General features: G+C 45.1%; 1 protein-coding gene across 3 annotated transcripts in view; it reads right to left on the bottom strand.

Moving 5' to 3' along the window:
• Positions 1 to 12,025, bottom strand: part of ttll5 (tubulin tyrosine ligase-like family, member 5) — a 340,921-nt gene that overhangs the window by 39,795 nt on the left and 289,101 nt on the right. Inside the window, exon 30 of one of the 3 annotated variants that reach the window (XM_078234553.1) lies at positions 1,280 to 1,407. The exons of the other annotated variants lie outside the window; for them this stretch is intronic. Within the exon in view, the coding sequence (XP_078090679.1) occupies positions 1,360 to 1,407 (48 nt within the window). The 3' untranslated portion in view covers positions 1,280 to 1,359. Of the gene's footprint in view, positions 1 to 1,279; positions 1,408 to 12,025 lie in introns of those variants that run through there. 3 annotated transcript variants of the gene reach the window in all.

The raw sequence follows: 12,025 nt of genomic DNA, 5'->3' as shown, positions 1-12,025 counted from the left end.
GAACGGTATATTTTGTCTGTATAGCGTGCAAGAAACAATACTTTTCACTGTATGTTAATACATGCGACAATAATAAATCAAATCAAAATCAAATCAAATCAGTGGGAACATTCTTAAGTTTCTCAAATCTCTCCCAAATTAGAGTTCTCCCGCGCTATCATCATTTTACTTATCTATATTGGATATTCGCTTCCCTAAAGGGCTTCAGCGAAGTAGTTGGGTGATTATGATAATTGACTGCTTCAAGATCATATTTACTGACATTTCCACTGAACTGAGATTTTCAAACCACCATGGCGGGAATTTATTTCACATTCTCAGGATTTTTAGTGCAGACCTTTGGATAACTGACCCAGTAACACAATCACCAAATACCCTCTTAGTTATGAATCCCCAAATTAGGAACACAGGAACAGGAGGAGATCAGTCAGTCCCTTGGGGGTCTACCGATCTGAAACAACCCTGATCTGAGCTACTCAATGGATAGGCATTGTGCATGCTCTGGAGAGGGTTCCCAGGACCACTTCCTCATAAAGCAGCACATTTAGTGCTGGGACAGTTTGTCACCTGATAACACGCTCTGTCTGATGTCTGTACACTGCACTCCCTATCCTTTCATGTGAGACTTCAACCTCCTGCAACCAACTCCACCTGCCATGCCATCCCTTCGACATCGTTAGAAAAATATTTAAGTCACCTGCAAAATTCTTAGAATACTTCCCTACGTATGTGCAGCTACTCTACTACGAGTGGGCATATCTCACCTGGCAGTATGTCTTGCTTTCACAGCCCTATTGAACTGCAGTTATATATTCAGGAAAACAGCGATGCAGCTTGGTGACTAGATTAACTAATTGGACCATAACTTTTAAAAAAGAAATAACATCGCTGATTGATAAAGCAGACATGGAGGGATATAGGGAGTGACTGAGACAATGCAGTTAGATTGGGAGGGTTATTAAAGGATATAAGAAGTGAACGGGAGCATGGGATTAAACTGGGTGGCTCATGTACAGAAAAACACCAACAGTCAAATGGCCTGCTTCGAAGCTGGAATGTTCTATAAGTCTCAACTGCTCTGAAGTAAACTGAGCACATTCTTGTAATGTGAAACTGCCACAACAGATTCTGTGGAAGCCTTTAAATTCCAAGCAGCAATTTTAATATACGCAGCAGTGCTACCCAAGGCTTCAGTGACAAGGGAAGTTGCCCAAGTCAAACACCAAGCTGGATGAAGTGCGAGTGCACGCTAAGATAATTATACTAATCTGTGTGGTTGCAGGGCATTCATTCTGGTCAAATTATTTTCTTGGTGGAAGGTGTTCCAGTTTGTCGAGTGTAGTAAGGAAGCTTTTGTTTTCAGTAGGGTAGATATTCGGGACAGGCGCTGACCACAGCATCTGGAGCCTGATACAAAGCACATTCTGTTGAGACATGCTGGTAAACGCTGAAGTAAAAACAGACCCTGCTACTGTAAAAACAACACACTGAGGCTGGGGCTGAAGCCAAAGCCCCACAGGCAATCCGACTGCTTTTGTTTCAAGATGTCGGAGAGTCAGATCAACACATACACACGCAGAAATTCTACAGGGCAGAACTCCTGACCGTTTCCTTTTGATTTTCAATCCCCCATTTGCAACAATAACTGCAATTTGGGTTGCATTAATATCTGATCACAACTAGCTTCTGCTATATTTCCTGAGGGAGCCCAGCACTGTCAGTACTGAGGGAGTGCTGCACTGTCAGAGGGTCAGTACTGAGGGAGTGCCGCACTGTCAGAGGGTCAGTACTGAAGGAGTGCCGCAGTGTCAGAGGCTCAGTACTGAGGGAGTGCCGCACTGTCAGAGGGTCAGTACTGAGGGAGTGCCGCACTGTCAGAGGGTCAGTGCTGAGGGAGTGCCGCACTGTCAGAGGCTCAGTACTGAGGGAGTGCTGCACTGTCAGAGGGTCAGTACTGAGGGAGTGCCGCATTGTCAGGGGGTCAGTTCTGAGGGAGTGCCGCACTGTCAGAGGGTCAGTACTGAGGGAGTGCCGCACTGTCAGGGGGTCAGTTCTGAGGGAGTGCCGCACTGTCAGAGGGTCAGTACTGAGGGAGTGCCGCACTGTCAGAGGCTCAGTACTGAGGGAGTGCTGCACTGTCAGAGGGTCAGTACTGAGGGAGTGTTGCACTGTCAGAGGGTCAGTACTGAGGGAGTGTTGCACTGTCAGAGGGTCAGTACTGAGGGAGTGCCGCACTGTCAGAGGGTCAGTACTGAGGGAGTGCCGCACTGTCAGAGGGTCAGTACTGAGGGAGTGCCGCACTGTCAGAGGGTCAGTACTGAGGGAGTGCCGCACTGTCAGAGGGTCAGTACTGAGGGAGTGCCGCACTGTCAGAGGGTCAGTGCTGAGGGAGTGCTGCACTGATGGAGGGTCAGTACTGAGGGAGTGCCGCACTGTCAGAGGGTCAGTGCTGAGGGAGTGCTGCACTGATGGAGGGTCAGCACTGAGGGACTGCCGCACTAACAAAAAGTCAGTCGTGAGGGAGTGCTACTATTGGACTATCAGTGCTGAGAAAGTGCTGCATTGGCCAATGGTCAGTCCTGAGGGAACGCCATACTTTCGGAGGGTCAGCACTGAGGTAGTGCTGCAGTGCCGGACAGTCGATACTGAAGGTGTGCCGCTCTGGAGAAGAGTTAGTATTGAGGGAGCACCGCACTGTTGAACGGTCAGTATTGAGGGTGTGATGCACTCTCGAAGGGCTGGTACCGAGCGAGCACCATACTGTTGGAAGATCAGTACTGACGGAGCAGGGCTTAATTAATGACCTCATAGTTAAGGATCCTCTGGGGAAGAGTGATCATAGTATGATAGAATTAAAATTTCAGTTTGAGGTTGAGAAACTGGAGCCCCATTCTGGAATTAAACGAAGGTAATTACATTAAGCATGAGGACGGACTTGGCCCTAGTGCACTGGGCAGGATGGCTAAAAGGTAGGACACTTGATGAGCAGTGGCAGTTGTTTAATGAGATATTCAATTCCTTCGAACTAAAATATATATTCCAGAGAGGAAAGGAGGTTGCAAGAGGAGAATAAAACATCCATTACTAAACAAGGAAGTTAAAGACAACATAAAGACAAAAACTAAGGCATACCATATTGCAAAGTCGAGTGGCAGGCTGAAAGATTGGGAAACTTTGAAAAATCAATAAAGGGTTACTAAAAAAGTAATAAAAACAGCAAAGGTAGATTAGGAAAAAAATAGTACAAAATATAAAAAATGGAAAGCAGAAGCTTGCATAAGTAAATAAAATATTAGCCAAAGTGAATGTTGTCCCTTGGACAATGTGACCAGGGAGTTAATATTGAGGAACACAGAAATAGCGGAGGTGCTAAATCAGTATTTTGCCTCAGTTTTCGTGGTGGAGGACACTGCACCATCCCAATGCTAACAGATAATGCAGAGGAAACAGAAAGGGAGAAACTTAGAAAAATCATCATCAATAGGGAAAAAGTATTCAACAAACTATTGGGATTGAAGACAGACAAGACCCCAGAGCCTGATGGTATTAAAGGAAGTGTCTGTGGAGATAGTGGATCCATTGGTTATAAGATTCCAAAATTCCCTGGATGTGGGAAATTCCAGTGAATTGGAAAGTGCTAATTTAACATCCTTATTCAGAAAGGGAGGGAGGTAGAAAGTAGGAAATAGGCCAGTTAGTTTAACTTCTGTTACAGCATGGAAACAGGCCCTTCAGCCCAACTTGTCTATGTCACCCAGTTTTTACCATTAAGCTAGTGCCAATTGCCCGCATTTTGCCCATATCCCACGAAACCCATCTTACCCATGTAACTGTTTAAATGCTTTTTAAAAGACAAAATTGTACCCACCTCTACTACTACATCTGGCAGCTTGTTCCAGACACTCACCACCCTCTGAGTGAAAAAACTGTCCCTCTGGACGCTTTTGTATTCCTCTCCTCTCACCTTAAACCTATGCCCTCTAGTTTTAGATACCCCTACCTTTGGGAAAAGATGTTGACTATCTAGCTGATCTATGCCCCTCATTATTTTATAGACCCCTATATGATCACTCCTGAGCCTCCTATGCTCCAGCGAAAAAAATCCCAGCCTATCCAGCCTCTCCTTATAACTCAATCCATCAAGTCCCGGTAGCATCCAAGGAAATCTTTTCTGCACTCTTTCTAGTTTAATAATATCCTTTCTATAATAGGGTGACCAGAACTGTACACAGTATTCCAAGTGTGGCCTTACCAATGTCTTGTACAACTTCAACAAGACGTCCCAACTCCTGTATTCAATGTTCCAACCAATGAAACCAAGTATGCCGAATGCCTTCTTCAACACCCTGTCCACCTGCGACTCCACTTTCAAGGAGCTATGAACCTGTACCCCTAGATCTCTTTGTTCTATAACTCTGTGTTAGCTTTTATTAACAGGGGGTTGGAGTTTAAGAGCCGTGGGGTTATGCTGCAACTGTACAGGACCTTGGTGAGACCACATTTGGAATATTGTGTGCAGTTCTGGTCACCTCACAAAAGAAGGATGTGGAAGCGCTGGAAGGAGTGCAGAGGAGATTTACCAGGATGCTGCCTGGTTTGGAGGGTAGGTCATATGAGGAAAGGTTGAGGGAGCTAGGGCTGTTCTCTCTGGAGCGGAGGAGGCTGAGGGGAGACTTAATAGAGGTGTATAAAATGATGAAGGGGATAGATAGAGTGAACGTTCAAAGACTATTTCCTCGGGTGGATGGAGCTATTACAAGGGGGCATAACTATAGGGTTCGTGGTGGGAGATACAGGACGGATATCAGAGGTAGGTTCTTTACGCAGAGAGTGGTTGGGGTGTGGAATGGACTGCCTGCAGTGATAGTGGAGTCAGACACTTTAGAAACATTTAAGCGGTTATTGGATAGGCACATGGAGCACACCAGGATGATAGGGAGTGGGATAGCTTGATCTTGGTTTCAGATAAAGCTCGGCACAACATCGTGGGCCGAAGGGCCTGTTCTGTGCTGTACTGTTCTATGTTCTATGTTCTCCCCAACGCCCTACCATTAACTGAGTAAGTCCTGCTCTGGTTCAATCTACCAAATTTCATCACCTCGCATTTGTCTAAATTAAACTCCATCTGCCATTCATCAGCCCATTGGTCCAATTGATCAAGATCCCGTTGCAATCCAAAATAACCTTCTTCACTGTCCACTATGTCACCAACCTTGGTGTCATCTGCAAACTTACTAACTATGCCTTCTAAATCTCATCCAAATTATTAATATAAATGACAAATAACAGTGCTTCCTGCACCGATCCCTGAGGCACACCTCTGGTCACAGGCATCCAGTTTGAAAAACAACCCTCTACAACCACCCTCTGTCTTTTGTCATCAAGCCAATTTTGTATCCAATTGGCTACCTCGTCCTGGATCCCTCATGCAACAACCTATCATGCGGTACCTTAACCTTATGCAACAATCTACCATACCTTGTCAAAGGCCTTGCTAAAGTCCATGTAGACAACATCAACTGCACTGCCCTCATCTACCTTGTTGGTTACCCCTTCAAAACACTCAATCAAATTTGTGAGGCAGGATTTTCCACTCACAAAGCCATGCTGACTGTTCCTAATCAGTCCTTGCATCTCTAAATGCCTGTAGATCCTGTCTCTCAGAATACCTTCTAACAACTTCCCCAGTACAGATGTGAGGCTCACTGGCCTGTAGTTCCCAGGCTTTTCATTGCAGCCCTTTTTAAACAAAGGCACAACATTTGCCATCCTCCAATCTTCAGGCACCTCACCTGTGGCTGTTGATGATTCACATATGTTGGGAAATTGTTTGAATCCATTATTAAGGAAGTAATAACCGGACATTTGGAAAGTCAAAATGCAATCCATCAGAGTCAGCATGGTTTATGAAGGGTAAATCACGTTTGACTAATTTGCTCGAGTTCTTTGGAGATTTAACAAGCCATGTGGATAATGGGATCCTGTAGATGTAGTATATCTGGATTTCATGCAAAGTTTTTTTAAGAGTTTACTTATTAGTCACAAGTAGGTTTACATTAACACTGCAATGAAGTTACTGTGAAAATCCCCTAGTCGTCACACTCCGGCGCCTGTTCAGGTACACTGAGGGAGAATTTAGCCAAGACCAGCACGTTTTTCAGACCATAGGAGGAAATCGGAGCACTCAGAGGAAACCCACGCAGACACAGGGAGAATGTGCAGACTCTACACAGATAGTGACCCAAGTCAGGAATCGAACCCAGGTCTGGGGTGCTGTGAGGCAGCAGTGCTAACCACTGTGCCACCATGCCGCCCCTAGGCATTTGATAAGGTTATCATAGAAACCCTACAGCGCAGGAGGAGGGCATTCAGCCCATCGAGTCTGCACTGAGAACAATCCTACCCAGGCCTATACCCGAAATCCCACATATTCACCCTTCCAATCCCTCAAACATATATACCCCGGGACACTAAGGGGCAAGTTAGAATGGCCAATCAACCTAACCAGCACGTCTTTCAGACTGTGGGAGGAAACCCACGCAGACACGGGGAGAACGTGCAAACTACACACAGACAGTGACCCAAGCCAGGAATCGAACCCAAGGCCCTGGAGCTGTGAGGCAGCAGTGCTAACCACTGTGCCACCATGCCATACAGAATGTTAATACACGAGATAAGATCACACGGAATTAGGGGTAATCTATTAGCTTGGATAGAAGACTGGCTAACTGACAGAAGGCAGAGAGTCAGGATAAATTGGTCTGTTTCTGGTTGGTAAGCTGTAACTAGTGGGACTTCATAGTGTTCGGTCCTCAGGACCAACTATTTACAATCTATATTAATGATTTAGATACAGGGACAAGGGTATTAACGCCAAACTTGCAGATGACATTAAAATAAGTGGGATAGTAAGTTGCAATGAGGAAACAAGAAATTTACAAATGGATATAGATAGGTTAGGTGAGTGGGCCAAAATGCCAAAGATGGGGTTTAACGTGGATAAATGTGAGATTCTCAATTTTCGTCAGAAAAATGGAAAGGCAACTTATTATCTAAATGGACTGAGACTTTGGGATGCTTCGGTGCAGAGGGGTCTGGGTGTCCTCGTGCATAAGTCACAGACACTGGTATGCAAATAATAAGGAAAGTAAAGGAATTTGGCATTTATAGATAAAGGAATAGAGTAGAAAGGTTAGGAAGTGTTGCTGCAACTATACAAGGCATTGGTGAGGCCGCACCTGGAGTATTGTGCACAGTTTTGGTCCCCTTATTTGAGGAAGGATGTGGAGGCATTAGACACATTCAGAGGAGGTTCACTTGATTGATTCCAGAGATGAGGATTTGTCTTATGAAGAGAGGTTGAGTAGTTTAAGCCTGTGCTGTCTAGAGTTGAGAAGAATGAGAGGAAATCTAATTGAAGAATAAAAAAATGATAAAAGGTATTGACAAAGTAGACATAGAGGTCATAGTTTTAGGATAAGGTTATTAGTAGCAGGTTTGAAACAGAGTTGAGGAGAAACTACTTCTCTCAAAGGGTTGTGAAGCTGTGGAATTCGTTACCCCAGAGTGCGGGTAATGCCGGGACATTGAGTAAATTTAAGGAGGAGTTAGATTTTTAATCGGTAATGGGTTTGAAGGGTTATGGAGAACGGGCAAGTGGAGTTGAGGCTGAGATGAGATCAGCCATGATCATATTGAATGGTGGAGCAGGCTCGAAGGGCTGAATGGCCTCCTCCTGCTCCTAGCTCTTAATTCCTATGAGGGAGTGTTGCACCGTTGAATGGTCAGTGCTGAGGGAGTGCTGTGCTATTGGAGGGTCAGCACTGAGGGTGTGAGAAGGGTAGTACAAAGGGAGTGCAGCCAAGTGAGAGAGACAGTATGGAGGGAGTGTAGCACCTTTTGGATGAAATCTTAAACTGAGGCTGCATCTGCCTCTCAGAAGAACAGATGGAACGCCTGTCACAGTGTGAAATACAGGACAGATCAAATAACAAAAGGATTTTTGCTGGTTCATTTTCTTCTTGTTCTTAATTCCTTTATTTTGCATTTGCTGCCCTGCCATTCACATCTAATCGAGACACATCTTTTGTTTCTGTGCCTGCACCATGACTCGCCCCTTTGCTTTTGTACCATGAAACCTTTTGTCACTTAATCTCTCCTGCCCTCCACCCTATCACAGACCTTCCCTTTCACTGGCTCTAAACCTATTCCATTTCTGATTTTTCTCCGTTCTGATGAAAGATCACAGGTCTGAAGCATCAACTCTGTCTCTCTCTTTCCCTCTCTCACTCTCCACAGATGCTGCCAGACCTGCTGAGTATTTCCAACACTTAGTTTTTATTTCAGATTTTCAACATCCGTGCTCTTTTGCTTTTGCAATATTCTGTGCTATTACTGTTCAGAATGAACCAAACTATTCCATCTTCTCCCTGCTGTACTTGTTCAGTGCGTCTCCCTTGTAGACGCTGAGTCTGTCATGCAGATGACTTCAAATAGTCACTGGCTTTCTACACAGTAAAGTGTCAGTACCTGGGTCTGCATTCAGGGCCAGAGACAGATTGAAAAATTGTTTATTTTTCAGCTCCAAGCGAAACATTTTTATACTTACAATCCATGACAGAGAAATCTCTGCAATGAACTAATCTCCCGATGTTGTGTGCGTGCCAGATGGACGGGTGCCATGTGGTTGAAAGACAATCATTGAACACTCCAAGATGAAAGAACAATGGGAGGTCTGGCACTCCATGAAGACATTGTAAACTCTAGTCTACACCAAACTTCATACTTTCCATTGCAATATTATCTGTGCTTTCCCTTGCAACAATGATTTAATATGTGCAGCTTCATACATTGGAGAGGGTACACCAAAATGGGGGAAGTGGGATAGACTACAAAAGTGGCACTTTGCTGATGTATGAACAGGGAGCCCGGCTCCCAGACTGGAGCAGAGGGATTTATTTGAACAAGACACAGATGACTGTGTGAGGGTGACTCTGTCCATGGAAGCTACACGCTCACTCAGAGAGTTCCACATGGGCTGAATGGACTCGTTGGGCTGTGATTAGCAATGGTCACAGCCAGACTGGTGATTATTCAATCACACTAGCAGGGACTGTGCTGATTTGCTCCTGACTTGCCATTCCTGGTCTAGTCAGCTTGAGAAATTCCCATTCACATGGGGGTGAGTGTGCTGCTCCCTCTTGCGCTCTGTTCACTTGTCAACAGAGGAATTGCAGCGATGAACCTTCATGCTCCAGGTGAGAGAAAGGGTCAGATTAAAACCATAGACCCACATCCGACCACTCTGAGGAGAAGCATATCCTTCGAGCAAAGCATAGTTTAAGATTAAATAGAAAGTTATTGAGCAGCACTGGCCAAGAAGAACTTCAAAGTGCTTAATATTCAGAACAGGAATGCCTCTGCAGTCATGTAGAGACTGATCCCAGGGGAGCCATGAAAGAATGTATTTTTATTGAATCATATAATTAAATAAAGCATGGCAAGTCAATCACAAGCTACTGGTGCTTAGAAATCCGAGCACTATTCCAAGTTAGCAAAAAAAAAGCCTCCATTTGTTCCACTTTACTGTTCCTTTGTTGAGTGCTGTCTGAAGATGTTGTGTTTGGGTTGAAGGTGAGATGGGTGTCAAAGCTGTTTCCCTTTCAGTCCCCTGTTTCAGAAACTGTCGTACGTGGCCCAGTTTCACCCAGTAACCATGCTCCTGCACAGGATCCAGAAGCGTGGCGGGGAATTGCAAAGGGCTTGCTGAACATTGCAATTTCTCAATGTTAAAACAGAGCACGATGGAAATGCACCAAGGTTCTGAGAGAAGTCAGGTTAACATTTCCAGTGAAGAGTGAGCTATTGTGTATTTCAGCATTTCACTTCTCTCTCAGGTTTCCCTATTCTTTTCATCTCTACCTCAACTTTAGAATGACTCTACAAGAAGCAACCCATCCAAATCACTCAAAGACCACTCTTCTCAGAATCATAAGAACAGTAAGAACACAGTGGTTAGTACTGCTGCCTCACAGCACATGGTTCAATTCCAGACTTGGGTGACTGTGTGGAGTTGCATATTCTTTCCATGTCTGTGTGGCTTTCTTCTGGGTGCTCCAATTTCCTCCCAGTCCACAGATGTGCAGGTTACGTGGATTCACCATGTTAAATTGCCCCTGAGAGTCCAAAGATATGTAGGTTAGGGGCATTAGCGGGGTAAATACATGGACTTACAGGGATAGGGCCTGGGTAAGGTGCTCTGTTGAAGAGTTGGTGCAGACTCAATGGGCTGAATGGCCTCCTTCTGCATTGTAAGGATTGTATGACTCTGAAAAAGAGTAAGAAGTCTCACAACACCAGGTTAAAGACTCTCCTCTCCTGAAGGTGCTGACTCTCACTGGGGTACAGGGTCCCCTCCTCTCCTGAAGGTGCTGATCTCACTGGGGTACAGGGTCCCCTCCTCTCCTGAAGGTGCTGACTCTCACTGGGGTACAGGGTCCCCTCCTCTCCTGAAGGTGCTGACTCTCACTGGGGTACAGGGTCCCCTCCTCTCCTGAAGGTGCTGACTCTCACTGGGTACAGGGTCCCCTCCTCTCCTGAAGGTGCTGACTCACTGGGGTACAGGGTCCCCTCCCCTCCTGAAGATGCTGACTCTCACTGGGGTACAGGGTCCCCTCCTCTCCTGAAGATGGCCCTGTCTAATCACTCCAATGTGTGCTTTCTCTGTATATCCCACCAGCCATTTGTTTGCTCCCACTGTAAGTGCACGGTTGAGGTCATTAGAGCACATGGCTCACCTATTTTTGAGTACAAAGCTAACTGTCCATTGAATTGAGAGCCGGGATATTAATATAGGCTGCTGGCTGGTGTCCAGGGTGCATGAGGTTATGCTGTTGCTGTCCATTAACTGTGAACATGAATACTATGGCTTGGCTCAGCAGCAGCCACACATGGTTTCTGTAATCTTCAAATTAAAACAAAAGCTTGTATTGAGTGACATGTCTCTACAGCTGCATTCACCAATACACGTCCCAGTTGTTTGAAATAAGTGGCAGGAATCATTAAGTGATAACATCAGGCTGTTCAGACAGAGCTGGGAAACATCAGAAAGGAAGCAAGATTTGAAATGAACAATCAAGTTAAACATTATTCAAAAGAGAACTTTATCATCATTTGAGCAAGGTTACACAAAAGATTGTCACCATTTACAGGAATGGGGACTGAGGTACAGACTCCCACAGGAATCAATACCGAGTTCTTACAGTACAATGTAGCTGCAATCTACATTGTACTGGATCCAGAGGATGCTGTGTGCAACTTGCTTCACAACCAAGAAGGACAAGGGCAGCAATGTCGTGGGAACAGCATCATCTCTCATTTCCCCTCCAAGTTGCACACCATCCGGACTTGGAAATATATCACTGTTGCTTCACTGCCGTTGGGTCAAAATCCTGGAACTAACTTACTTTTTAACAGCACTGTGGGTGTACCTACACCATATGGACCGTAGCGCTTACCACCACCTTCTCAAGGGCAATTCAGGATGGGCAATGAATATTGGTTTAGCCAGCGACGCCCACATCCCAGTAGATTATAATTTTTTTAAAACACACACAAACTCCTTGACATTCACTTTGTAATGTTCTGCAATTTGTGGAGGTCACTTGAAGCTGGAGGGATCCTGACCCTCAGCGAAAAACAGTCAATCGGAAACATATTTTCCTTTGACTCCCTATTGTTTTTCAAGGGAAAGCAGTTTCCAGGAACGCCTCCGCACACTATTTTGGCTTGCTTCCAGCGTAATACTAGTGTAATACTCTGACTCTGTTAAGGAAACGCAATCCGTGGTTATTTAATAATAAAACTACATGGGCCAAAGGGGATCTCTGTTGTATAAATGCATTTAATGAATTTCAGGTCAGATTGGCGATACACCTGTGATCACTAGCTCATACCAAATTAGCAGCAAGTGATATCTGCTGCTGGAAGTAACACAGCAGCACAGATTAATGGTGGTGACCTGTGT

Source organism: Mustelus asterias, chromosome 18 (genome assembly GCF_964213995.1).
Source record: "Mustelus asterias chromosome 18, sMusAst1.hap1.1, whole genome shotgun sequence".
NCBI classification, from domain to species: domain Eukaryota; kingdom Metazoa; phylum Chordata; class Chondrichthyes; order Carcharhiniformes; family Triakidae; genus Mustelus; species Mustelus asterias.
The sequence above is the reverse complement of the archived record's forward strand: the minus strand, read 5'-3'. Positions and strand labels throughout refer to the sequence as shown.